Raw genomic sequence first — 27,931 nt, forward strand, 5'->3', positions numbered from 1 at the left:
TCCTTCAGCTCAGAGATGCACTTTGTCCTTGATTCATTGGTTTGTTCTCAAGGGCTTTCTGGAAGAGGGATTTAATGAAGGAGAAGGGCAGGACTGAGATGTCAGTAGCTTCTGAGTGAGGATGAACAAGCTACAGTCTCTAATGTCATGCTCCGTGAGACTAGCACAGCTCATTCCTCCCCGTGTTAGCACACGTGGCAGGAGGCACAGTGCTGTCCTGGGTTCAGCATTGTGCTGCCGTCATCACCAACATCCCAGTGATCTGGGACGGCAGAAAACTGGTGATTGAAGTTATGATCAAGTGCTCTGGGCTTTGTGTTCTGCAGCTTTGATTCAAGTTGCCAGGGGTATCAGATAATCTATAATTTATTTGAAGACTTACATGGAATTTAAAAATGGAGAATGAGAGACGGATTTAACTGTCTTGTATCATGGACAATCCAGCTCCATGGAGGTCTCGTCTCAGCCCTGCAGCCCCCAGGCACGTCAGATGAAGTGGTGTTTTCATTCTTCTGCTGCCTACCGCTGCTACTACAAAAAAAATATGAGAAGATCCCTTTTGTGAAATGTCTTATGTGAGCATTAGTCCCAAAAGGCTATATTATCCAGGTTTCTTTCAGTAAGACTGCTTGTATTTTCTGCTGTATTTATAGGAGTTGTCAAAAAATAGACATCACTTGTAGGTAAGAAACTGCACTGAATTCTTTATTTGATCATAAGATACCTTCCAAAAACAAGCTGGGAAGCCAATTTTCTGTGACCTATTTACAGCTCTCCTGAATGAGGCACGCTAAATAAAGTACCCTCTGTTGCTGAGTGGGAAGAGGGAGATGCATTGCTAGGGACAATAGACCTAGCCATGGACTGTCTTGTCCCAAGATGCTCTCAAGATTGTGCTAATTTTGTCTTTCCACAACAGAAGAGCAAGTGGAGAGGTTTGAACAGTAGTGTAGTAGACTTTGAGTTGTATATATATGTGCATGAGCATGAGGAGCTATAGGAAAAATGCATGGAAAAGTGACTCTAGAGAGGTAGTGGGCAAAAAGTTAAATATTTGCTTTACAGAGAACATTTCTCTCATACATTTATGTCAACGAAGTGTCACGTAAACAAGTGGAATCTGAATAAATCAATCAGAGGTGTTGTAGCTTGTCTCAAAATTACATCTGTCAGTGCTCTTAATCTGTAGAGATTATTTTGAGAAAAATAAATTGCAAGTATTTGGAACTACGTACAAAATCACACTGTGTTGCACTGGTGTAAACGGAGGATGCTGTCATTGCAGCTTCAGTGTTGATCCAAATTGACAGCAGGGTATACAGGAGCTGACCAGGTTCCTTGTCAGTAACTCTCCTGCTCTGTATGTCACACATACCTGATAAAATGTGATTTTTTGATCAGTTCTTCAACCTAAAACACAAAGCTAAATATGTGGATAGGGGTGTATCTAGAATAAAGGCTACACCTTTCGTTTGCAGAACTAGAGCATAATTAAGTTTTTGTTATCCTCTTTTCCGCAGCCAGAAAATCTGCTCATTGATTTAAGAATCCCGGTACCTCGTGTCAAGATCATCGATTTGGAAGATGCAGTTCAAATCACAGGTCATTATCACGTCCACCACCTCCTTGGAAACCCAGAGTTCGCAGCTCCTGAAGTTATCCAAGGCCTTCCCGTCTCCCTGAGCACGGACATCTGGAGCATCGGGGTCCTCACCTACGTCATGTTGAGCGGTGTCTCTCCCTTCCTGGATGAAAGCAAAGAGGAGACTTGTATCAATGTGTGCAGAGTAGATTTCAGCTTCCCACCTGAGTACTTCTCCGACGTGAGCCATGCCGCCAGGGATTTCATCAACGTTATCCTCCAAGAAGACTTCAGGAGAAGGCCAACGGCAGCCACATGTTTACAGCATCCGTGGCTGCAACCGCACAATGGCAGCTATTCCAAAATCCCTCTGGATACCTCTCGCTTGGCTTCCTTCATTGAGCGCCGCAGACACCAGTACGACGTGCACCCTGTCCCCAGCGTCAAGAGTTTCCTGATGAGCAGGCTGAACCCAGGAACGTAATGCCTGGCTCCCTGGGACAAGACACTGCTGGTGCTGAGGCACGGCACAGGGAGCGAGCAGGCACAAAGATCTTCTGTACATACTTCTGTATTTGGCGTTGGCATTTGAGGGGTGCAGATCTATCTGGAGGCCACAGTCCTTGCCCAGTTACTGAGAACCAAAGCAAACAGGGTAACGGCGACAGCTATTTGCTCCCCTCCCTCGCCAGGCTCCTCCTGGAAGCATCTCCACAGGGCTGCGGGCAGCAAACGCCAACTGGAAACAAGAGCCAAAACTGCAGTTGCCTTAATCTTTGGGAGGCAGCCTTACGAGAAATCCTCTTGATCTTGCTGAACTGATTTCAAAGCGTCTGAGAGATTAGGAGTAGGATAGCATGTGGAGGAGTAAATCTAGGCCGACCTTAGTGTGTGCTGCAGGTCTGCACTGAATTCAGCTCTTGCTGAGGTCACTGCAAGCCTGCTCCAGGTTAACAGACGGATTTTGCACACCCTGTACACCCAGGTCTCCCATGATTTCAGTGGGGACTTTGCCTGCATGGGACATGCAAGATCAGGTCTTGTTGGATCAGCTTCTGTGGTGGCGTGGCTTAGGTACACTCTCGTTACATGGTAGTGCTCAGAATAAAATTCTGTGTTAACCCTTGGGCTTTCTGCTTTGTCAAGTCAACATGCAGTACCTTTTGGAGCTATGATTAAGGCAATGAATTCATTGGAGCATACAGCTGTTTCTGATGAAGCACAATGGGACTATGATGTGGTTTTTTTTTAAAGCATTTTATATACACTGTATAGAAATCTTTTGCGAAACCTGTGCATTGAGAAAAGGATGTGTCCAATTTTTGCAGTATCTGTAAACGATGATTGACGAAGACAATTTTTTCTATCACAGGTTTTCAGTATACATATATTGTATCATATATATATATATATATATAAAGGATCCTGTTCCATTTCTAGCTTCAGAATTGCTTGGCCCAAAGTCCATCTAAAGCCTTTCAAAGTGCAGTTGGTAAGTGGTGAGTCCATCCTTGTGCTTACAGCTCAAAAATAGTTTTCAGTGTTTAAAGTATGTCATTTGTTTCATTTCCAAACTTGTAAATATCTCTCAGCTGCCGTAAGCACCTCATCACCAAAGCATTCGTAAGGATATTTTTATGTCCAAAGCCTAGTTTGTAATAAAATAAAAAATATCTGCAATTAAAACATTTCTCTCTTGCAAGCCAAGTTGCAACATCATCACATTGATGTTACAGTGACGGAGCCAGCCTTAGTACAAGCAACACAGAGTCTGCAGTGACAGATCAGCAGTTCGTAGGCTGGCCAAGTCTTCCTCTCTCTAGCAGCAGGACTGGAAGGGGAAACACCTCCCTGGCTGCTGCTTCCCCATCCTGCTGCAGCATCATAAAACCCTACAGCCTTCCAGGCTGATGATCAGAGAATTTTTTTTAACCCTGGCACGTGAGTACATTGCCTTGGTGCTGAGTGCCACTGCTGTGCCTGCAATAGGAAATGTCAGTTGTTACCAAAGGTTTTCCTAATGAAAAGGGCTTGCTCTGGCCATGTGTACTCAGCAGAGGCTCTCTTGAGATATCTCGTAAGGGCAAGAGCCAAATTCAACTCGCCATCCAAGTAACTGCACTGTGAGCCTGCAATGTCTCTGCAGGAGCAAAAGCTGGCTCTGCCAGCAGGTGATGGAGATTCTCTGCAAATGCTGTGCACTCTCAGGGCTCTGCTAGCCCTTCTTCTGATCCACCTCCAAGCTCAGTTTCATGGCAGGTAGGAGACTCAGCCCTTCTCTTTGTGCTTGCTCTACCAGGTACAGCAAATCACGATGTTCAGTGCTGCATGCACACAACACGAGAGCAGACCTTGAGATCTAGGAGCTGCAGTCAGAGGGGCGAGCCCAGGTGCCTGAGGAGAGTCAGAGGCAGCATACGGGGCGGTGTGAGCGATGGAGAGGTCTAATACTGGGGGAAGTTGTGGAAAGGCTTGAGTGTTCACAGAGGGCTAAAGCTTCGGTTTCCCTCTGTGGTGCAGCAGATAATTTTCTGAGCAACACAGCAGCACCTCATAGACAAAGAACAGACTCTCTTCCTGAGCTAGAGTGTGAAGTATGTGATTTCTTAGCAACCAAAACTTCAGGCGGCAGTCATCAAGGGGTGTCTTTAATTAGCACCAGCCGCAGGTACTTCTCACTGCAGGACTGTTTGTGCTTCTTCCTATTTGTCGAAGCTGGCTCTTTGTGCTGTGATCGTGCTGCCCTTAAGAAAATGTTTATGGAAGTGTGGTTTATAAAACCCACAGCTTTTATTAGGCCCGTGGGTACATTTTAAGCCGCAGTCTTTCTGCTTGGCATTAATACAAACAAATTCTCATGTATCACAGGAAATCTGGAGTTATTTATCATTTTGTTTTGCCGTGTCCTGCATTCACATCTCAAACTGTGAAAACAGGCACTTTGGACATATAGGGGGAAAAAGCTGGATTGATTAAAGGAACACTTAAGTCTCCAATTGCTATCAAATAGCAGAAAAAAAAAAAGGCTGAAAGAGGATACATGGTGCTCATATTCAAAAAAGCGATTCCTCTTGAAGGGAGAGCTGGAGCTGCTGAGCTCTGAAGATTTTGAGTGTTATGGGCTTGCTTTCCTTTATGGTCCTGCTTTTCCCATGTTCATGTTAGATAGCTCCTCTTCCTGGGCACTGCTTTTCTTACAGCATATTCGGGAAAACTCAAACCCATTGGTACTTCCAGATGTGTCTGATTATAAACCTTGCATTTTATCTCAAACATTATATTTTTTGCCTGAATCATCATTCATGTCAGGTTGACATGAAACGCTGCCATCTAATAAATAAAGAGGAAGCATTCAAATATTGCTCTCCCAAGGCCTTTTTCAGCCTTTGCCACCCTCCGCAAGGAGCTGCTGGCCCCTTGGGAAGCTCAGGGCCTTCCCAGAGGGCAGCATCATGTGCAGTGCTGGTAGCCACCCCAGCCAGTACAACCAGCAGCAATTCCAGCGCTTTGGCTGCACAAGCTTGGTGCAGAGCAGCCCTCCAGGCAGGCAGCCACTGCCTGCAGGCTCCTGCACTGCCACTGGAATCCAAATTCATGTCTTGGGTGAGCTACCGAGCAGCAAGTCCTGCGGGCAGGGTGGGCCAGGTTGATACACACACAGCGCCAGGGGTCTTAGGCTTGAAAACCCTAAAGCAATCCAGAGTCTGCATTTGCAACACTTCTCTTGTCCTAATTGTACCAACAAGTCTTGCTTAGTCTCATTGCCTTTTTATTTTAAATGGCTTTATTCTTTTTTCATTAACATCTACCTTTAAAATCATTTTTACTTTTAACCTACGATAATGCTGAGAGAAAGCCTGTGCCCTCAGCTGACCTTCCCAGGTTTTGGTGCCCAGCATTTCTGAAGATGCCATCAGGCCCTTGTTACAAATGCCACAGACGAAGGCTGAACGCAGAACAGCACAGTATGACTTGGCTATATACAACCGTATTTTAATACCCTTGCAATAAGAGGGCTACGTCAGGTGACCCGGGATAATGTAAACTCCAGAGAGAAATGTCAAGGCTAGCCTGTATATACAAGTCTGACAGATAATTAACGTGCACAGGGACTAACAAGCTGTTTTTGTTCCTGTTCCTTTCCATGCAGCAGCAGATCCCCCCCTAACACAGGGCCTGGATCTATTTCCCTGCTTGGTTGTCCTCACGCCATCAAAAAATGGTGCTTTCCAGGGACACGAGGCCTGGCCCCGTGCCGCCAGGCTGGTTGTGCGGTGCCATCAAGTGCTGGGACGTGTCACGCCGAGTGTCACCGCCACGTGTTGGCCGTGACTGTGGCGGCCGGGACAGACGAGCTGGCCTCCGCGCAAGCCATACGGCACCACCACGTCCACCTCCTGGTGCTCTTCTCTTCCTACCAATCTCTGTCACCGAGACCTGTTTGCTGGTGACTTTTGGAACGCAAATACGACAGAAAGGGCAAAAAATAATTAAAAAAAAAAAAAAAGTGTCAGCCTTGTTCGCTAAGGGCAAAACTCAATGCCTGTCCACCGCTGCAACCACCAACCGGAGCTAGGGGGGAGCGGCACGGCCAGCGACACAGCGCTTTCAAGGTGCGAAGTACGTCCACAGCCTTAACAATTTCGGCACGCCGCTGGCCTGCCCGAAGCGCCGTGTGGCTCTGGGGCACACGACCGCCCGCTCGCCATTTGTAAAGTCGGCCTCTTGGTGCGGGCCGGCACCTCCGCCATGGCTGCAATGCCCCTGTGTGCTTGGACTGTGCACCCTTCCTATAAACGGACTGTGCTAGCGACGTGTTTTCTGGGCTGTTCTCTATTTTGGATTAAAACTCGGTTGTTGGGAGAACAAGCGGCTCCGTCTCATTTCCCAACGCGGCCTTTTCTTTTCTTTTTTTTTTTCTTTTCTATTTTTTTTAAACGGGAGGAACCAATCGCACCCGGACCGTTCGGGCCCGACCCGAAGGACCCGTGGGGGGGGGAACACAGCGTTGCGCATGCGCATGCGCAGCCGCGTCGCCTGACGCCGTGTCCGCCATCTCGGGAGGGCAGGCAGATGGCGGCGGGCGGCGTGGCGGCGGAGCTGTTGGCGGCGGGCTCCCTGCGCTTCGGCAGCTTCGTGCTGAAGAGCGGCATCGCCTCGCCCGTCTACGTGGACCTGCGAGGTCTCGTCTCGCACCCAGGCCTCCTCCGACAGGTGCTGGCCCCTTGGGGGGGGAGCCCCTGGTGCGCTGAGAGGAGGAGGAGGAGGAGGAGGAGGAGGAGTAATAATAATAATAATAATAAAGGAAGAAGAGGAGGAGGAGGAGAAGGGAGGAAGAGGAGGAGGAGGAGGAGAAAGAGGAAGAGGAGGAGAAGGGAGGAGATTGGACTCGATGATCCTTCAAGGTCCCTTCCAATCCCTAACGTTTTGTGAGGAAGAGGAGGAGGAAGGAGTAGGGGGGATGCTGCCTTATCAGGGGCCTGGGGGTCCTGCCCTGTGCTGGCACCTGGGGCGTTTGAGGCATCGCTTTGTTGCTCTGCTTGCTTGAAGGTGGGGAAATTTGTGGTAACCAGAAAAAAAAAGGGTGCGGAGAGCCCGGAGCATCATTCACAGCAGTGGTGCTTTGCTGCGGGGAAACCTCTGGAGTCTGCTTACAGGTGTTAGGCAGCTTGCAGCTATCAAATAATACAAAGAAGAGAGCTTTTTGTGCTTTCCCTTCCATTGGTGGTGTACTTGTTGAAGAGTGATTGGTCTAGTCTGACGCCTCACATACATGTATTTTTCAGGTTGCAGATCTTCTGTTTCAAACAGCAAAAGATGCTGGTCTCGAGTATGACTGTGTGTGTGGCGTTCCCTACACGGCATTGCCACTGGCTACAATTATCTGCTCAGAAAAGCAGGTTCCAATGCTTATACGGAGGAAGGAAGCAAAAGACTACGGTAAAACCTTCACATGATGAATTTGTCTTTACTTGTTGGCTGGTTTGTGAAATAACTATATTTTTAAGGTTCTTCTCTAACATGCATCCCTGTTTCAGTTTAAGACTACCACTTCAATGTAAATAGCTACACCTTTTTCCCTGAAACGTACCTCCCATAGCATCAGGCTCTCCCAGCTGGTCTCTCATTAGTCTGCAGCTCAAATCCCAAATCCTGCTGTAGTAGGTTTGGAAGCTCACGAGCTGCTTCTTTGTTTCCACGGTGTCTTTTTTTTTTCCTTTGGCACCGTTATTGTGGGTTACCGCTCTCTTACAGAAACAGTTGCTGCTGTTTCTGATGTGCTGAGACCAGTGCCATGTCTCACCCCCAAACAGAACTTTCTGCATATCGACTCCAAGAGGAATCTTTGTAGTCTGTTCTTGTTTTGTGTCTCAAAGCCCTTTTTCTTTCATATCCTGTAGCCCTGTAATCAGTGGGCAAGGTGTACCAGGTGAGAAGCAGTCAGTTCTCTACACAGGGATCAATTTTATTTTAGTTAGGTGGAAAGGGGATGAGGGGTGTGTGTAGGAGAGGGAAACCGAAGCATTAACATACTCTGTCAAATAGATTTCCTTGTGTGATAAACGCTATCCTCTTCCAACAGCGTTCAGTCAGAGAGGATGTTTTTCAAAGCTAAACATTAGCCAATGTGCTAGGCACGAGAACTGTTGCTGTTCCTTCTTGTGAAGGACAAGTTGATTGTGACAGCAATTAACTGCCTGGTACAAGGGTTCCGGTGTCACACAGATTGCAGAGCTGTACTTACACTTGTGAGACCGTCATGGTTGAAGCACCTCAGTCTGTGTAATGTTCGCCCGCTGCTCGCTGCTTCCTGGGAAAGCTAGGCAGCCTTTGTTATTGCCCCCCGGGACGCTTTTCATGGACTTGTGCCTATTGTTCGTTATGGCAAAGGCATTTGGGGGGTTTACTCCTCCTGACTGTTCTAACAACAGACATGTTAAGCATAGAATAATGCCTGTGAAAAATAGAAGATATGTTAAAGAGTATCAGTGGCTTTGCTACTTCAAAGACATTTAAAGTAACTTTTAGTTTAAAGACTTTTAAGTTATGGGAGAAAATATTGTTGGTGTTTTGAAGGTTTAATTCATAGTAATACTAAACCTGAATTTCTGTAGTCAGCTTACACAAAGATTATTTCAATACGTGCAGCTAAGAATATGTCAGATTTGTTAATGAAACGTACAAAATGTGTTTATCCCCTTGGAGAAGTAACGGTCTTTATGAACTGAGTTACAAGTCAGTTACTGAGCTGTGATGAGAACTGTGATACTACCTGGTATCAGGTATTAACTAAAGAAATTCTCTCTACATACTGACAGTGAGCATGAAATTGCTATTTTCTTGGAGTCTGATTCGATTTTTTACTGCAACATATGCTTGTATGCGAAATAGATATGATCTTTAACATACCAGGTTAAAATCGTGATACTTCTGATGTGTGCTGTGGTCTTTTAAACCTTGTTCATTTAGTTAAGTGTGTGTCTTTTGTTTTAAAGGTACTAAGCGGCTGGTAGAAGGCACCATTAATCCAGGAGAAACATGTTTAATCATTGAAGATGTGGTAACAAGTGGATCTAGTGTACTGGAAACTGCAGAAGTTCTTCAGAAAGAAGGATTGAAAGTCACAGATGCTGTAGTGCTGTTGGACAGGGAGCAGGGTGGGAAGGCCAGGTTAGAAGAACATGGAATTCGTCTGCACTCTGTCTGCACGTTGTCTGGGCTGTTAGATATTCTCCAGCAGCAGGGAGAAGTGGACGTTGAGATGGTTGAGAAGGTGAAGAACTTTATTCGGGGAAACATGTTTGAGCCAGTGGCTCAGAATGGTCCTGCTCCCGTGAAAAGAATTTGTAAAGAGCTGAGCTTCAGGGCTCGTGCTGAGCTGCCCGGGGTGCATCCTGTTGCAGCCAGGCTTCTCATGCTCATGGAAAAGAAACAAACCAACTTGTGCCTTTCTGCTGATGTCACAGGATCCAAAGAGCTGCTGCAGTTAGCTGCCAGCCTGGGCCCCAGCATTTGTATCCTAAAGACTCACGTAGATATCCTGAATGATTTCACCCAGGAAGTAGTAAAGGAGTTGAGAGCACTCGCAGATCGACACGAGTTCTTGATTTTTGAAGATAGGAAATTTGCAGACATTGGAAACACAGTGAAACATCAGTATGAAGGTGATTATCATCGGCCTTGGTTTACAATAACTTTGCTGCTGGTCTGTGTAACTGCAGCACTGGAACAGGCTGTCAGGAGAGACTGTGGGATCTCTGACCTTGGAGAAAACTCGTGAGCAACCTGATCTAGCTTTGAAGTTAGCCCTGCTGAGAGGGCACAACCTCCAGAGGTCCCTTCCAAAACCTAAATCTTTTAATGAATCTATGCATGTGTTCAGTAAGTACTTCTGAATAGCTGTTTGCCACGAGAAACGCAGCGTGGCACTTAAAGCAGTCTGCTATGCTTGTGTGCTTGTTACGGCTTTCATTTGTTACTGCAGCTGTAGATGATCTGAATACTGTTGCACCTGTGACAGTAAAATTTTAGCTCACTGTAGGTGAGTTAATGAATAGTAAAGGCAAGTTACCAAGTGCTTGTTCAATATAAAACTGGGAGATGATGCTTTGTGGTTGTGCAGCTGTCAGGAGTGTCTGATGAAACTGCACTTGCAACTGTTACGCTTCAGTAGTAAGAAGTCTTTTAACGTAAATGATTTAGTGTACTGCTTGTTTTGTTTAATTCGTGTTTCTTGTTTAATACATTTCTAATGACTAACTTCACTTTGCCTGTGTCTTTCTCTCTTCTCAGGTGGTATGTTCAAAATAGCATCCTGGTCAGACATAGTTAATGCTCACGTGGTTCCGGGTTCTGGAGTTGTGAAGGGTCTGAAGGAAGTAGGCCTTCCTCTGCAGCGGGGCTGCCTTCTCATTGCTGAGATGAGTTCCCAAGGGTCGCTTGCAACAGGCAAATACACAGAAGCTGCAGTGAGTAGGCACTTTTGTTTCAGGTTAACAGCTTGTAAAGTTTTCTGACAAGGGAGGTTTTGTGTGCTGCTAACATCTATGCTTCCAAAAGTCTCTCCAGTTCTATTTATTATAGGCTTTCTTTCTGTGGAGACTCAGGAATCTGACAGCGTAGCGCTTAAAGGTTACATCTGTAGGCTGCTGGTGTAAGGTGGTTGTCTTTCGCACCACGAGCGCTAGTGAACATGATGGGTTTGCCATTCACCACCTTTTTTTTTAATTAGCAATAAAATTCTAATCAGTGTAAGTTCATTGCGTGTATAAATGTAACTTTTGCATTCCTGTCTGCAAGCAAAGCAAGATCAATGAAGGGTTAGTCAGTTCTGGGTGACTTTACATTGGTAAAGCAAGAACTTGCTAGAAACGTTCCAGTGTTTCATTCCCTTGCTCTGCACACCTTAATGTGTCAATGTACGCATCAGAACAGATTAGTGGGCAAGCTTGATTTTAGGTATATCACTTGAAACTGTTTATTGGTCTTTTTCAGGTACAGATGGCTGAAGAAAACTCTGATTTTGTTTTTGGATTCATATCTGGATCTAGAGTTAGTAAGAAACCAGAATTTCTTCACTTAACTCCAGGGGTACAGCTGCAAGCTGGAGGTAACGTCTCCTGAAATATTTATAGTCTGTTTGTAAATGCAATAAGTGCAAGATCAGTGCTTCTTTGAGCATCAGTTCTATCTATTAGAATCGGTAAATCATGAAAAATGAGGGCTCTCTATGTCAAATTTGATCTGTGTCATTGTTGTGGAATTAGATTTTAACAAAACTCATATAGAAGCAGTTGAGGATTTATTACATACCTTCATAGCAAATAACACGGTTTATATTTTTTTATAATATAGAATATAATGATTTTAACAGCAAGGTTAATCAGTATCTTAAGTAGTAGTCAACTAATACAATGATCTAAAGAACTTGTTATAATAAAAACAGCAACTTAGTTAAGGATTCAAGAATGGCAAGGTTCACCTGAGACTTACTGCAGGGTCCTGGGGGGTTTCTAAATCCAGTTGCATGCTTCCAAAACTTCCCCTTAGAGTGAGTTATTCAACCTACTACCTTGCTGGCATTTATCTGCAGACACGCTTGTTCCTCGAGGAGTCAGCCCTGAGATGCACTTCCTCTCAGGGCTACCCTCAGAGGGGTCTCAGCTTGGGCACAGTTGGAGTCTGCAGCCCGCTGCAGTCCCTGGAGAGCTCAGAGTTCTTGTTTGGGATTACTATTTATAGGATTGCGAGGCTGTTGTCTCTTGTTCAGTAACTTTTCCAGGATACAAGGCTTTTGCCAATTTTTTATGATTAAGGTTGGACAGTCCCCTTCCCCTTAGCATTTAATCGTGTCCTTGTCAATTAGTTACACCACAGGGGCTGGATACAACTGGAGGGGAGGGCTGATTGTCCGGTGCCTATATGGCATAAACAACAGGTATAAAGGGGAGAGGGTAGCATCAGGCTTTACCACACTCTATAAATAACAGAGGAATGGTGTCAAGATGACTTCTCCTTTGATTATACAGAGAAAAGAGATGAAGTACCGTATTTGTCTAGTAAAGTGATTGATTTGTAGTCAAGCTCAGATTCCTTCATTATTTTCCACGAGAGATTTCATGGTATAGGGGTCTGCCTAAGTCTCCGTTGCTAACGAGCTGTCTGGTTCGAGGAGCGATCACGTTGAGGCCTGCTGTGGCTCATAAGCCTGAGCAAGACTTATGTCAAGTACAGGAGCAGAGCATACCTGCCACAGTAATTGGTAGGTGTTCATTAGTTGGAGGTACCTGATGGATTATTAGGGTGAGAACTGAAACAACAGACCTGTTTTCTGTTCCAGCATCTCCTTGAAAGTTTTTAGAAGGTATAATTCTGCACAAACTGAAAAAATGGTGTGTCTGTTTCAGGTGATAATCTTGGACAGAAGTACCTAAGCCCCAAGGAAGTTATTAGTGAAAGAGGTTCAGACATCATTATCGTGGGACGAGGCATCTTGTCAGCTTCAGACCGCCTTCAAGAAGCAGAGAAGTACAGGAAGGCAGCTTGGGAGAGCTACATAAGCAGGCTTGGTGTTCATGCGTGAGGTGGGATGCAGGTCGCTTCCCGAGTCAATGAGCAGAGCTGATGGAGCTGTAATCATTGTGAGACTTCTACATAAATACATTGACACTTCAGCCAGTAGAATACTGGGCCCTTCCAGAAAAAAATTTGTTGCTGGCTAAATTACTTTTTAATTGCATACATACAGACAAAGTTGTACCTGCCATGGTTGTTTTTCAGTATTTTTAGTTGTTGAATATATGAAACCAAAATTTGATGTTCAGTTTTTAGTTTTAATAACTTTCTCTGCTGAAAAATGTTGAATGAGAACACTCCAAGGATATTTGCCTTACTGTTGTTGCTCCTGCTTAACCTCCTCACCCTTGAATTCCTCTGGCTGTGGGTCAGTATTTTACTATTAACTTCACCTGCAGCACTGACCTGTCTCACTGTCACAGGATTGCTCAACTCCACAGTTTCCAAGCAGCAAGTATCAAGTCTTGATCCTACACTGTGAAATTGAATAATATGTTCTCTAATAAATAAGTTTGCTACTATTTTCATGTAATTGGATCTGTAAGTCTTTTTTTCTGTGGCAGTGTGAAACTGTTTATTTTCAGAGCCAGGGCATGACAAAAATAAGTCATTCTGCTGTTTTTTGTGACTTGTAGGAATTACTGCTGATGGTGCTTACAGTCTGCTCTGACAAGAATCTTTATAGCTCCCAGCTGTTGTGCGTTTAATTATGGTGGAATTGCTGATTGCTCTAATGAGAAACAAATACGTACTCTCTGTTGCTTGATTTATGAAAATATTTGTGGAATACTTCCAGGAATTACTTTCCACGCTTTGGCGTTGTGAAGAAAGGTTAAGTTGAAATACTGCGTATGATAGGATGGAATCACCTTGAATAGATTCAGTATTTTCCAGGTGGAAATAAGCTTGAATTTTCATTGCTAACATGAAGAATGCAGATGCATGGTGGTATGGTTCTAGACCATTGCTGTTTCTTTGCTGATGCAAAGTACACTAAGAAAGCTGGGTCCTTTTTTAAATACATCTGCTTGTAGGCTAGGAACAATTATATCCAGTGAGATTTTTTTTTGGCTTTAATATTCGACGCTTTCCCAGCCTTTCAGGAGATCAGGGTTATGCTGAAGTTCAAATGGAGAATTTGTGCTTGTTGTCAGTTGGATTAATGTATGCAGAGTGTCTAGGAAGAAGGGAAATGGGCTTGGATTTGAGGGGCTGTGGTATGTATGCTTCTTGTATTTGTGACCTTGTGCTGTGCAGGCAGTCAGACTTCAGAAATATGCGACTGAAAAGCTTCCTAGCTGCCTGGGTAGGTTGAGGGTAATGACCTTATCCTTTTGCATTTCATGTTCCTTGGAAATGTTTCTCCTGTGCTTGACGAAGGTTTCTTACAGGGCTTATAGATGTGTTGCTGTGGAAAGAGTATTAGAATTTTCTCTGGGTATGTTTTGTTTTTCCTTGGGGCTGCTGTTTGGTTCAAGATTCTTCTTATGTGCCATGTTTAGATGGAGTTCTCCACACACAGGAAAGATGGAAGGTTCTCGTGGCCATCTTTCACCACTGGAACTTGATGAGCGTGTTGTCTCTTGTGAGCTGCCCTGCAATAGTCTGTGAGTCAGGATACTTTGCATCAACTTCTAAGAAGTTTCAGTCTTTTAAAGTGAATGTGGGTTGGGGGATTTGTTTGCTGCGTCTCATTAATTACCGAATATCCTTGAGGCATGTAGCAGAAGCAAGGCTTTCTCACTTAAACTGCTTTGCAGAAAACTACTCTGTCCACCAGGTGGAGCCGAGACTCTATTTTTCAGGATAGTTGATGCCGTAGCCCTTCTATAGCCGACAGTTTCCACTGTTGATACCAACTTGAGATATGCTTAAGATGAAAACTTACCTGGTTTTCAACAACTTACTCCCTTGTGATGCCATAACTTAAAGCGGTAGAGTTTTCTAGACAGCTGCCTCAGATTTGGGTTTAGCACTGCGTGTTTTAGTAGGGTCACTGTTAGAGCACAAGCAGAACTTGGTGAGTTCAGTATTTTCCACTAACTGTAAAGTATGTGTCTGAAATTGATGCAGCTAAAACCATGAGGAAGATCTAGAGGCCTGATAAACTAGCTCTCAGTGGAAAAAATAGCCACTGAATTTGGAGAGATGGATGTGATCTAATATCTTGTTACTTTTAGAAGGTATTTGCAACTCATTTTCTTTATGAAACAAGTTCTGAGCAACAGATTGGAAAACTATTTCTCAGTCCTGCATTGTGCACTGAGTAAGTCATGGAAAAAGTTGTATTCCAGTGCTTCATTTGACACCAGCATCACAAACATTTCAATTAGCAAAACAAAACCATGTTACCTCCTACATGCATTCTTGTGTCAGGATGATTATAGTAAACAAGCATGTGTGCCTTTTTTTTTTTTGAGGCACCTGAAAGTGATTAAAAATCCATTTCAAATTAAGAACAAATGTTAATTTCCTTGCTTGCCTCCGCTGCTCACATTCATAGCGTAGTTCCTGCTGTTGGTCCCAACTGTTTCCAACATGGGAACTAGGTCACAATTTACAAAACTAATTTGCATTATAATATATGAATCTGGAAGTCTTGCAGTTCATTCTCTGCTCCGATCAGAGCCTCTTATAGAGGCATAAGGCTGTATTTGACTTTGTTGGTTGTCACATGATCCATATTATCTGTCAAGTAAGCATTTATACGAACTTGCTGTCCTTAATTCACTCTGGAGGATCGTTTGTAGCAGAATGAAAAGATATTGCCCTTTTCATAATGAGTAAGGCTGTGGTCAAGTGATGTCAATGCTTGCACCAGGAAGGCGGCTAACTTGCTGGTATTTCTGAGCAAGTCACTGGGGACTGCTTGAGAGATCAGCCCAATCTGGAATCATTAAGGAATTGTTACGTAGCACACATATTTGTAATTTTCACTGTATCTTTTTGTCGTGGGCATCTTTGCCTAGAACAAAGAGTGTTGTGCAAGGAGAAGCAGCATGGGTACTTTAATCAGGGTAGCTGCTTAAGTACAGTGCTTTACTCAGACTTAAAATTCTTGCAAAGATCTTGATAAACCCAGCATCAAATTAAAACAGTTTACATTTTTATCCTTAAACGTACTTGTACATAACAGTATCAACATTGGCTACGAAAGCAATAGTTGACAGGTCATGTTATTATTCCCATAAACTATTCCATAAAAAGTTATTGGAGACCCAAATCCAGAAAAAATAACTGAATCACTTCCCCTTAAATGTACTTGGAAAGTCTGTTGCTGTGGGTTCTTAGCAAGTGACACAAACATTGCATTTAGGAAACAGTTAGGACTGAAGGAATGTGAAATACCCAGAGGAAGTTTGTTTCCATTTCTGAGTTTTGGAGGTCACTGACTCAGGGAAATGGTCTGTTTTGGAAGACTTTTAATTGAACTGCAGACTAGACAGGGCTGGACATCTTGTTTGTAATCACTCTGTTAGGTCTTGGTTGGTCTGTATCACGGTGACAAGTAGAGCTTCATGTTCGAACTCTGCAACAAATTAAAAGTCAGTTTGGTGCCTGCTCAGGCTTCGGGTTTTTCTGTCTTTTGACAGGTTCCTGCAGGCTGAAAGCAGTGACCCTGCCTGCCTGTCTGGGTTGACTTTGTCCTCGTTCTTGATTCTCCATTTCTGCATGACCCATGTCGTGCTCTGAACTCATGCTCATAATCTCATGCTGTCCACAGTCAGGCTGTGAAAATGCAGGGTTATGTGTGGAGTTTGGCCAATACAGAGAAGAGGAGGAAGCCCGAACAAGGATTTAGCTGTGAAGTTCTTGCTTAGAGCACAGTTTCCTGAGCAGTGATGAGAAGGATAGCCTCAGATAAGTGTAATTGTATGGCCATAGGCTGTGCTTAGGTCAAATAGGTATTGCCGGAGCAGAAGATGAGCAGTGAAGTCACTTTTGATTTATCCCTGTAGAAATAATAGTAGCTATACAAGAGACACTTTAACAAATAGGACGGTTTAGCCGGGGCAATTCTGCAGTGTTCTCTGCAGCTGATCATTTCTGCTCTGCTGAGAGGTGTCATTGTAGAGCTTAATGGAGAAGTTTCTGTTGTGCTGGGACCAGGGGATGACACCACTGATAATGGGAACAGAGAAGGAAGCAGGATGAAATCAAAACCTCCCTTGTATTTGTTTTTTCTTTGCTTTTTTTGCAGATGGGCAGTGAAGAGAAGGAGGAACAACAGTGAGCTTAATTCCAATGTGAAGTATGCTCAGATAAGGAAATGATGCCGGAACCCAGACCAGGAGATGCTGCTGGGTTGCACGTGTAGTTAGTTACCTCGCCTTGGTATTTCCTGCCAGACATCTTAGTGACGCTCTCCTCAGTACGCTAGCTCATTTGCTTTCCATGCAACTGGAGAAATGCAAGGTTAAATACGTGCAGAAGTGTGAGGCGTTCATGTTCTAAAGCTTGGGCTTAGCCTCCAGCTGCTGAGCACCTTCTTACTGCATCATTGTATGGGGCAAGGAGGCCGCTAGGAGGGCATGTCTCATGCCTGGCTTCTGCAAATCACAGGCTGCAGGGAATCTCCACGCTAGCAAAGCAACGAAGGCTGTGCTTGACCTTGACTTTTCCCAAGGTGTGACACAACAGCACCCTCCCAGAAATGGGAAAACACGTTGATGAGACAGCAGAGGAGCCCCCGGTCCCAGGGCTGTACAGCAGCAGCCTCCAGCTGTGGCTGTGGAAATGCGGAGCTGATGTTGCAATGGCATCTGGGTTCCAAGTTGGCCAGACAAGCACTGACATTTTCCATCACCATGTGACCCGCTGATGCCTTCTGCTTGAGCTTTCATTCAGGAATGCTAGCTGTGGTCAGGCTGCGTGTGTTTAGGGACACAAATAAACTGCTGCTGACTGAAATATACCATTCCTATGACAGAGCTTGGCACTAACCTTGCCAAGGGTACAGGCAGATCTGCTTACACAGGAAAGTAAAGCTTCTCACCCTTAGCATCGCTTCCTTTTTTTTTTTTTATTTCTAGATGCAACCTTAAGTAGAAGCTGAACTTGGAGGGAGAGACCATAAAAATTAAAAACATGCAATTGATTATTCATTTGTATAAAGTTTCTCTGGTACCTTCTGATATTTTTTTGGTAAAAGACAAGCCTGACCTACAGGCTCAATCCTTCCTCCACCCAGATCTGGTAGCAGATGTCCCTGCAGGATGCAGTGGGTTGCCTGTTGTGCTGCTCTGCCTTCAGCGCCCAGTGCTGCCAGCCAGGGAGCAGGCAGCTGCTTGCTTGTCCCTGACAGCAACTGGCCATGTTTCCTTCTTGCTGGAATTATTCTGCACTTTCTCAGAAGGGTGTCACAGGACAGGTTCCCATCTTCCACTTGCTCTCCACGTTACGTACCCTGGCTACACTTCGGAGCAGTTTGTTTTACAGCTGATGTCTTCCCCAACCCCATGAGCAAGGAAAGAAGCAAAGCTTGTCATCACATCTTCAGGTCCCTTCCTTTCCTTCTTTCCACCCTCCCTACCCAAGTAACCCCCTGGCAGGTTCAAACTTCACCTTGCTGGAGCTGCCATCATTGACTGTTCTCTCAGCACCAAACTAATGTGCTAGGAAATGCCGCAGCTTAAAGGCAATCTGCAAAAGAAATGCTGGAAAGGGGGGCGCTGGCTGCGCCTTTCCTTTCCAAATGCAAAGGAAGAAAGCAAATGGTTTTCTTTTGTTTTTAACTGCTTGGTCCCTCACATACTAAAGGCAGTGGAGCTGTGTTCAAAGTGTTTGCTGCTCTGGGTGGCAAAGCTGGTGGAGAAAGTTCCTGCCCTGCCTTTCCCACCACTTTCCTTCCTGCTCTCCCTTTCCTTGCCTGTGAACCTTGCAAGTGAACCGAGCTAAAACTTGATCTGTAACAAGCAATCTGGCCTCCTTAGGATGTTTGTTTTTTTTTTTTTTTTGGATGCAGTATTTTTTTTTAACTTTGTGTTAGCAATGAGTTTGTCAAAGCAGCACTAGGCAGCCCGATGGTGGTAAAACCAGGCTTTTTCCTGGATAGCCCTTCCCAGGTGGCAGCACTATTCCCAGGCATTCAGTATGCAACAAGGAGAATCACCTTATCCTGCCCTCATTGCCTCACATTAAAACACCATGTAGGAAATGTGCAGTTAGCGTTAGCTTCCCCTGAAGAGCACTTCTGTGCCATTGCTGGCTGCTGAAGCCAGCTTGCCACCGCGGCAGCTGCTGCTGCCCCTTTGCTGCGCTCAGACCTTTCCTACTTCTTGTGAAAGTGCAGGGAGAAGCCCCTGCACTTGCTGTGTCCTGGCTCTGGGCACGACATGGCCAGTGGTGCACAGCCTCGGTGTGCCCCGGGCAGCTCTGCTCTTGTGCCAGCCTCGTTCCCTGCCCTCTGCATTTCTGCTACCTCAAGCTGCCCTTGCTAGGTCGGATTCAGTGACCATCCGGATGCTGAATTGAAAAATGAAGCGTGAAGACAGAGCACTGTTTTGTTTTGGTTTTGAAGGCCACCTGATCAATTCTGACGCTGACAGCGTGTAACTTAGTGCATTCTTCATCCCTGTCCCTAGCTATTTTTAGTGTGGTTTGTTGTGCTTCTTCAGTGCTGCTGGTAGGAGGAGGGGGACCATAAACTTCTTGAAGGAGAGCTGTTTATACTGAGCAAATAAGGGCTCCTGTTTATAGAGGCAAAAACAAATAATAAAAAAAAAAAAATTCGGAAGGATGGGCCAATGGCTGTTTTCCAATGAGCAAAGCAAGTCAAAACAATGAACGCCATTTGTTTTTGCTTTTCCCTGGCAAGCTTCCTTCAGCTGACTATTGCATGATCTGTTCAGGGTGAAGAGGGAAAAAAAAAAAAAGGCCAAAAAAAATAAAAAGCAGTAGCAATTGCTCTGGCTTCTCTCTCCTGCCTTCTGCTGAAGTCCCAGAGCAGAGCTTGTGTGGGTTTAAAGCTGCAGCTGTCATCTGGGGTAATGCAAACCCCAGCTTCAGAGGAAAACAGATGGGGCAGGAGGAACAGTTTCAGGGTGAAAAAAACAAAATGTAAGTTCTGAAATAACAGCGCTGGGTCTTAACCAGCTCCCTGGCTGGCCAGAAGCTGAGGCTGGACCCCCCAGCTCTATTCTGCGTTCAAACCTCGGATGTGAAACGCTCAGAGGCAGACGTGTGGCAGGCATGCCATGCTCACAGCTCCCTCCTGCAGCCGCCCAGGCTGGATGCCTACTTGCACAGCCCAGGGAATCAGTGCTGAACATTTCCTCAGCCTAAACTCCCATTTCCCTCGGGCTTTCCCCAGCCTTCCTGCTGCTTGACGCGGAGCAGCCGCGCCGAGCGTGAGCTCCGAGCGATGTCTGGCAGTCCCCACCCTTGGTCAACAGCGCGGCGTTAAACCAACATACCTTCTGCAGCCGTCACCGCGGCTCCGGTTCCTGTTTGTGTCCTCGTGCTGGGACTGATAAGGCGCTACCGATAAATAAATAAGGCAGCACCCGTTTTCCTTGCAGGAGCACGCCCCGTCTCAGTCTGTCCCTGCGGGGCTCATTAAGGAAACAACAAACTCCCCTCGCAGCATCATGTATGCACAATAGTTTTATTTTGTTTTTATATAAAAAAAAATCCTAAAGACTGCAGAATTCTTGTATCCTAATTTCTTATACAAATGCTTCCAACACCCTCCTCTTTTTTTTAAGCTAATTCCCCCCTAACAACTTGCAATGGCGTGGGGTTCCCCTGATTTTGACCTAGTCACCCTTTCTAGTGGGATGGGATATGTCTAAAGCTGCAATATGGCACTTGGTTCACTTAGTTGGCAGGTTTAATATATCCGGAAAGCTGGGCTGCAGAGCCTCACGTGGCTCGAAGTCCACGAGCACAGGCGGCGAGCCTGCCTTGGCTTCGGCGTGTCCCCAGACAGCACGCTACTCTTCTCCTCACTGTGCAAATAACAGGCTTGCGTCATCGACCAGTCCTGTTGTAAGGTATTCCCTCCTCTGAAGAGGATCGATCCCATCTTCAAGTCAGGAGCAGCAAATACAGTCAGGCAATTGTTCACAGCAGTCCCACGCGCTGAGACCTGATCAGTCAACCGTACCGTTGTAGGACTTGTTGAGCTTGTTGAACGTAAACTCCACGTTATGCGTAGAAATGGGCTTTCGGTAGAGGGGGTTGGATGCCTTTGGAGAAATGAACAAAGGGAAAAGGTAAGGAGCAGAACCTGTGTCATGGCAAAGATGTGTGTAATCTCACAGGATTACAGAACGGTTTAGGTTGGAAGGTCACTTCCCAATGGACCAGGTTGCTCAAAGCCCCATCCAACCTGGCCTTGAACACTTCCAGGGATGGAACAGCCACAATTTCTCTTCCATCCTCTACCACCTGCTCTAATTACTTCAGAGATAACTGCATTTGGCTTTGACCCACCTTCTGTCCCATCTGCAAGCACAAAGTGATGCCCTCAAATGCTGACCAGCCCCATGGGCAGGAAACCTCCCCACAATGCTTCCTTGTAGACCTGGCCACCTGAATTTCCCGACAGCACAGTACACACATCCATCTCTTTTCTCCATCACTGCAGAGCTGTTTGCTGCCAGCTATGCCGAGGAACCGTCCCCCCTCCCCCCAGCAGCACCCCAGGGCTCACCATTTCGTATCTCGCCCTGGAGCGTTCGCTCTGGAAGCGGTCGAACTCCCGCCTGTCGTGAATGGTGACGAGCAGCTTCCAGAGCCCCAGCAGGATGGTGCCGATCAGCACCACGCTGCCGATGACGGCCAGCACAATGGTCACAGCACTGGGGGCTGAGCTGCATGCTGGAAAGGAGGGGGAGAAGGAAATCAGCCCTGGAGCAGGTATATCCAGACCAGGACACCGGGACGTCATGACCTGGCCAGCAGCCACTGAGCAAGTGGCCTCAGGGCAGTGCAAGCAGCAGGGACTGAGTTAAAAAAAGCAACAGTCCTCGCCGTAACGGAAGGGATTTTTTATTTTTAAATTCAAGAGCGTTTATTCCTGGCTGGGGGCAGGGCAATAGCACAGTTCACAAGGACGTCACCAGGGCTGGGGTGTCACACAGCGCGTCGGGGGATGAGCTGGGCAACCCATGTGGGACACAGAGGGCAAAGGCGCCTCTGGCAAAACCCAGCTTGGCTCCTGACCCACTGTGACCTGGAGACAGGTAATTACTGGTTGCTTTAACTAAGCACATTGCCTGTCAGCTAATCAGCTGGTCTTTCAATTAAGTGCAGGCTGCATCCTAAACGAAATAAAATGTGCTTCCCTCAAGACTTCCCACCCTGGCCCGTGTCTCGGAGGAGCAGAGCACAAGAAGCTCCTGCTGGGCGCTCACCAGCTCTTCCTGAAGTGCCACACGGGGTTTCCTTTGAGAAGCTGCGTTGCTGTGATTGAAGCAACATACGGGGCCCATGCTGGGAACTGCAGCTGTCCCAGGGGAGGGGAGGGGGGGCGCACACACTGAGCTGCTGGGACCAGAGCTACTGCTTGGAAATGCAGAAATCCACAGCTCCTGTGGGGGCTTCCTAACATCCTAACTTAAAAGCAGCACCAGGTGTCCCCACATGTAATATATTTGCTCACAGTGGCTTTGTCCCCAAATCAGTACATGATCTACTTCATGCTACGTGAGCAGGCCAGTTTTAATCTCAACATCCTGCACATTGCACTCTCAGTCAGAAGCCTTTTTTTACTAAGTTGGGAGCATTTGGCTCTGGGTTTCACCCCGGTTATTTGCTCATGCATGCAGCCCATGAAAGCAGCTTTCTGCCAGCCAGCAGCAGCCCAGCACCTCCTGCGGGGCAGGCTGCACTGTCAGAAGGAGGGCAAAGGAGGGCAGACCTGGCTCCTTGAGGACAGTGAGGTTGGACTTCCCACTGGCGAGCTCCGAGTAGGTGAACTTCATGACGCAGTTGTTCACCGGGTAGGCGCACAGGATGGCATTTGGGTCGTCCGTTTCTGGAACGAAATGAAGAGCAGCGCTGAGCCCCCACCAGTTACTTGGCCAGGACACCCCGTGCCTCCATCACCCCACACACCAAGGCAGCTCTGCACATGATGGCATGCCCAGCTCAGTGCTTTGCGTGGGGAGGAGAGGCTCGTTTCCACCCAAAGGCCAGCCTCAGAGCTGGCCCCTGCTCTTCTGGAGCAGTGTCATGCCGGGGACCTTGCATTCCTTCCCATCCGAGGGGCTTCCTGTCCTACATATGGTGCACATTACAGCCCGGCTCCAGCCGAAACTCAGCATCACGTGGGGGGAGGGAGAAAGCATTAGGAAAAGCTTAAAAGCCTCCACTATAGTGCCTTTGCTTTGAAGCTACCCCTGGTCCTGCTGCAAGGCACACCTGGCTGAGAAAAAGCCTGACGGAGCTGGGAAACAGCATGGGAAAAATCAGGAGGCAAGGTGGGCACCTCCAGGGGCCTGGGAAGGGAGGAAAATGGGGAAGAAAAGCAGTGCCTGGAAATGATCAGCACACTTTGATCTTGATTCTTGTGAAAATATGGTTATTAACTGGGACTGCGGCAAAACGCAGTCGGGAGCTGCCATGTCCCTGCAGCCCGGAGCACCCCAGGGTGCTGGAGTCAGCAAGTGTCACACTCGCTGCTCAACAAACAGCACACGGCAAACAGGCACAAGCTCACTCATGCACACCCTTCCTTCACGCAGGGAAATAAATGCCCCTTTTCTTCTTGATTTGCTCAGCTTCCTAAGGTGTGAAAGCTGCAGGAAAAGTGATGGGGACACATCCAGCCCTGCTGACACCCAGCAGCAGCCCATGGCTGGTGCTCCAGCTCAGCCGAGCTGCTCTAGCTCAGGAAAGGCTGGAAAACACCTCCAGCCGTGCCAAGCCCTGCAAGAGCCCCTCTTGCCTTTGTGGGATGGTGTTTTCAGGAATGGGATTTGGGCACCCAGTCCTATTGGCTGGCAAGATGTGGTTTTAGTTTAGACACCTGAAAAATGCTTTCTGCAGCTTGTCAGTAGCATCTGTGCCCAACAGCTATTCCAGCCCCTTATCTCCTGCCCTTCTGTTTGTCTTTCCTTTCAATGCCTTCAACCTGCCTTCAGTGGGCAGATTAATTCCTTCCATTTTAACAACTCTGAGCCCAGTTGCAGCTGCACCGCTGGTAAGCCCCTGCAGGGTCCTGGTGCACACAAACCTCAGCTGTTCCTGCCTCAGGACAGCAAAACCCCCTCTCCACCTTCACCCATGGTACTGAAGGCAGGGCTGGAGAAGTGCACACTCGTACCCGGCAAGGTACTAATTAGACTAATATAGATTAAAACTTGGTTTGGAACTCACACACCCCCAAAGAGCAGTGACGGCCCCCTTGAGCTTTCAGGTCCACCACCACGTGGCGGGGCAGCTCAGCACCGGACCTGTCACAGCCCGTCATGCTGAAAGCCCCTCTCTGGGACCATCGAGAATGGAAACTTGGTATTACAGAAATAAAGGTGATCCTGCAGCACACAACACAGCTCAAAGCAGCCTCCCAAAAAGCATCATTCTGGCTCATAAGTCCAATGTTAGATGGCTCTGCTTTATGAAGTCTTGAAAGACAGGCTGCTGCAAGGAAAGAGGGTACGGCCTCAGTTTGCATCAGGGGAGGTTTAGTTGGGTATCAGGAGGAATTTCTGCATGGAAAGGGTGGTCAGGCTTGGGAACAGGCTGCCCAGGGACATGGTGGAGTTGCTGTCCCTGGAGGTATTTAAGAGACGTGTGGATGAGGCACTTAGGGGCATTGACACCGAGTCAGAGGGACATATGGAGCTCTCCCTCACGGAATAATAGAACCAAATTCAAAATGTTTTATGAACACATAGGCCAAACCTTTACTATGTTTAGTTTAGACGGAAGCTTAGAAACTCTGTATCTCTGGTGCTACCGTACTAATTAGTCAGCTTCATCAGTAAGACCATACAGAATTATATCTCAGAATGAGGGGGGGGGGTTAAGCTGACCCAGGCCTGGAGGATGTGTCTGAACAGATTAGGTGAGGAACTCATGGCGTACCTATGTCCTTGGATACATAAATGACTTCACTTAGCATGCATGCCTGAGTTGCAACAATAAGATAAGAAAGAATGAGGTGGCCTGAGCATGCGCAGGAACTGGGCTCAACCAGCAAACACAGGGAGGAAGACTAGCGACGACCACCAGAAGACCCCAAAAGACCACCAGTAGAAACAAATGTGCATGCATCAGGGATATTTAAATGCTTTAATGAGTTCTGGGAAACAGTGTGACTATGTTAATTATTACTTGGAAATCCCATTAATATGTATGTTTTGATTGTATACAACCCCTGTAGCTTGAACAATTCGGTACACACACTAGGAAGAGCGATCCCCCGTGTGTCTGGCACCCCAGTTGAAGAATGCCGGCTTTCTAAAACGCCAAGCTGAGAGTTTCTTTGACCAGTTTTTACGGTATCAGTATGGTTTAGCAGCAGACTTCGCAGTGTTAGGTGATGGTTGGACATGATGCTCTAAGGGATCTTTCAACCTAAACAATTCTATGGTTCACACCCAGAGCCAGAAGGCACTCGGGATCTCCCAGGGGATGTTCAGCACCGCTCGGTATTTAAGGTCCTAGCCTCCACTGTTGGGACAACCCAGGCCTGTGTCTTCCGGCTGCCAGTGACAAATACCAGACTTCAGCCTTTCAGCAGGGATTGTGAACATGTGCTACATAACACAAAAATACTTGAAGGATTTGGCTGAGTCTGCCTGTGAGGTAGCCTGCAGTCCCTGTGCACTTTCTCTAGGAATATTATGCAGCCCAGATCTCCAAGCTGCGCAGTGCTCGAAGGTCCCAGAGCTCTGCACCGCCCAGGATCAGACTGCGGCAGTGCAGCAGAAGAATAAGCATAATTCCCCAGAATGTCTTAAAACAGAAATTTGGCTGTTTTCCTCTGAAAGCAATGGGGGGGTTGGCCAACCACAGCCCAGCCTCACCTCCCAGGGTGCAGTCAGCACAAAGGCTGGCTTTGGCGTTGTGCAACACGCAGGCAGGAGAGCTGAGCTTTAACCCCCAGTATGTGCTGGCTCCTAAGAAACATGGGCGAGCCAGGCATCAGAAAGGAGCTTCATGTGGTTTGGAAGCATTTAAAACGGACTTGTAACCTCTCACAGTGCGCTGGTGTAGGTTCACTCCCCTGGTAAACTGCAGCGAGGACGGGGAGAACTAGAGCAAGCCTCCAAAGGAGAAGGTACGAAACCCTGCTGGTGGTAATTTAAAAGCTGGGCACTGTGTATGAGAGGAGCCAACAGGAGGAACATCGTCTGCAGGCAGCTCAGGAGGAAGGGAGAGAAAGGACGAGCAAGGTAGAGCACTTGTAGTCTATGAACTATGAAAGAGAATGAGTAGTTGTCAGATGTGGATGGGAATTTATCCCAGCCTCTCTGACCCTCCTCCAAGAGGTATAGCCAAGGCCAGGGTAAGGACTGGGACTAAAGCTATGACAGCTTGGGTCTCCTCTACTGTCTCGGACAGCAACCAAAGATTGCCAGAATGAAGCTTGAAAAGAAGGAGGAGAAAGTCATCCGCTGAGGGACAAGGTGTGGGGTGACCTCGAGCAGAGGACACAATGGTCAGGACTTTTAGCAGGCAGTTCAACCACAGCAGAACTCATCATCCCCAAAACAGCTTTGATATCTCTTACAAGCTCGCTTCTTCCAAGAGGAATCCTTGGGAAGTTTAGAGAACGCCTTTTTTGGGTGATACTTATTTCTTCTGCACCCTCTCGCAGCTCATCTAAGCTCTCCTGTCATCTGATCTTATCCCACTCTCTTCGCTCCTTGCATTGGGAATCGCGGTCCTCGTACACCAGACAGGGCGGAGGGAGGGCTGCTTTGGACACCCTCCACACCGTTCCTGTGCAGAGGGTTACACGGCTGTTAGCTCAGCAAACGCGTGCCCAGACAGACGTACGTAATACCTAACCTTAGGATGGGGGGATGCTTATCTCACGTCTCTAGCAAGCCAACACGTCCAATTCATAAAACTCGTAATTTCTTCTAAATGACTTCATTAAATAAAACTGATGTGTTTCCTTCCAAAAGGAAATGAGGTGGTTATGTTAGCGTTATGTACTGCTGCTTGGATCCAGGTTTTAAGACGTTATTTAAAATCAAGAGTTTTTTACTTAGCATCGACTGATGGTGTTTTATGTAGCTGATATGGAAATAATAACAGAAAAGCGATTGAGCTGCTAACATGAACACTCAAAGCGATGCAGATTACAGCCCAGACAGAGGGTCACACATTATGCTTTCTAAATACTGTGTTTTCCCCAAGGCTTTCTTTACAGATAGGTCTTGGATGGGTTAAGAGGATTTGGATGCCGCAGTCACTGGGCACCACTTTCAGCTGCATACTTACTGAGAACATCCACAGTGGTGATGATCTCGTCCTTGCAGTGCTTTTGGCAGGTTTGGTTATCCAGTCTTCCTGAGTTAAACAGCTTGCATTCAATGCAGTCCCTGCAGAAAGACACACAGAGGGAAAGACTGAGCACACAGACAATGCAGCCTACCACCTGCACCCCCTCGGAAAGGGGGGTGTAGGTCTAGAAGCTGCACCACAAGGAAAGAGGAACTTCAGGATCAGCTACCTCCCCTTTCCACCAGTGAGAAGCCCCTCACGAAGCCCCCGCGAGTACCTTTTAGTGCTGCAGACGCCCGGGCAGGTGGGACACTTCTCACAGGTCTCTCCGAAAGCCCCGGGCTCGGTGCACTGACACCTCCCGCAGACGCAGGTGCCACGGCCGCTGCACATCTGCCCGTCGCTGGACACGCAGCCGCCGGTCTCGGTGGAGCAGTTGCAGTTGTCCCCGATGTAGCCCGCATGGCACTTGCACTCCCCGCAGTGACACTCGCCGTGGCCTAGGGGACAGAGAGGTGACAAGGGCGTCAGCAGCGGCTGGAGCCAGCACTGGCGTGATGCTGATGGGTCTGAAAGCAAAAAGCCTACCCGTCTGACCATTTCCTAAGGTCTTTCCTGTCCTGCTTTCCTAACAGCTTTATTTAAGAAGTAAACCCAAGGCAGTGTATTAAAAGAATTAAACTTAAAATTAAATCCTGCATCCAAAGGAGACCTCGGCGCCCCAGCCAGCCCCACAAAGGCTGCTGGGACCAGCTGAACCTCCTCCGGGGAGCAGCTCAGGGCAGCTCACAGCAGAGATGAATGAAGGAAGCGCCTCGGTGAGGATTCTTCCCTAACCAAAGCATCCTCTTGCAGCTATGGTGT

At 47.0% G+C, this 27,931-nt stretch overlaps 3 protein-coding genes across 26 annotated transcripts in view; 2 read left to right on the forward strand and 1 right to left on the reverse strand.

Moving 5' to 3' along the window:
• Nucleotides 1-6,445, forward strand: part of KALRN (kalirin RhoGEF kinase) — a 502,153-nt gene extending 495,708 nt beyond the window's left edge. For 22 of the 23 annotated variants that reach the window (XM_083841888.1, XM_083841895.1, XM_083841881.1 and 19 more), the window contains one exon: nucleotides 1,521-6,445. In XM_083841888.1, the coding sequence (XP_083698014.1) occupies nucleotides 1,521-2,066 (546 nt within the window). In that variant the 3' untranslated portion in view covers nucleotides 2,067-6,445. The remainder of the gene's footprint in view (nucleotides 1-1,520) is intronic. The other variant, XR_014586050.1, reaches the window with a different exon arrangement.
• A 143-nt stretch (nucleotides 6,446-6,588) lies between these two features.
• On the forward strand, nucleotides 6,589-13,190 carry UMPS (uridine monophosphate synthetase). Of its 2 annotated transcripts, none has more exons than XM_083841903.1 (6): nucleotides 6,589-6,796; nucleotides 7,369-7,522; nucleotides 9,079-9,747; nucleotides 10,376-10,551; nucleotides 11,078-11,192; nucleotides 12,490-13,190. In XM_083841903.1, the coding sequence occupies exons 1-6, from the start codon at nucleotides 6,656-6,658 to the stop codon at nucleotides 12,663-12,665; spliced, it is 1,431 nt and encodes a 476-aa protein (XP_083698029.1). In that variant the 5' UTR covers nucleotides 6,589-6,655; the 3' UTR covers nucleotides 12,666-13,190. The 2 variants fall into 2 exon arrangements, with proteins under 2 accessions (XP_083698029.1, XP_083698030.1); XM_083841904.1 differs by lacking the exon at nucleotides 6,589-6,796 and adding an exon at nucleotides 7,002-7,147.
• A 7,055-nt stretch (nucleotides 13,191-20,245) lies between these two features.
• ITGB5 (integrin subunit beta 5) overlaps nucleotides 20,246-27,931 on the reverse strand; it is a 48,697-nt gene continuing 41,011 nt past the window's right edge. The window contains exons 11-15 of the mRNA XM_083841901.1: nucleotides 27,345-27,567; nucleotides 27,065-27,165; nucleotides 22,524-22,640; nucleotides 21,315-21,481; nucleotides 20,246-20,847 (exon numbers count right to left, since the gene is read on the reverse strand). Coding sequence (XP_083698027.1) covers nucleotides 20,752-20,847; nucleotides 21,315-21,481; nucleotides 22,524-22,640; nucleotides 27,065-27,165; nucleotides 27,345-27,567 — 704 coding nt within the window. The 3' untranslated portion in view covers nucleotides 20,246-20,751. The remainder of the gene's footprint in view (nucleotides 20,848-21,314; nucleotides 21,482-22,523; nucleotides 22,641-27,064; nucleotides 27,166-27,344; nucleotides 27,568-27,931) is intronic.

The sequence above is a fragment of the Anser anser genome, assembly GCF_964211835.1.
Source record: "Anser anser genome assembly, chromosome: 6".
In the NCBI taxonomy this organism is placed as follows: domain Eukaryota; kingdom Metazoa; phylum Chordata; class Aves; order Anseriformes; family Anatidae; genus Anser; species Anser anser.

Coding starts and splice junctions, on each gene's coding strand:
- UMPS (XM_083841903.1), top strand. CDS start 6,656: ATGGCGGCGGGCGGCGTGGCGGCGGAGCTGTTGGCGGCGGGCTCCCTG. Junction 6,797..7,368: donor ACCCAGGCCTCCTCCGACAG/GTGCTGGCCCCT, acceptor TGTATTTTTCAG/GTTGCAGATCTTCTGTTTCA. Junction 10,552..11,077: donor GCAAATACACAGAAGCTGCA/GTGAGTAGGCAC, acceptor GGTCTTTTTCAG/GTACAGATGGCTGAAGAAAA.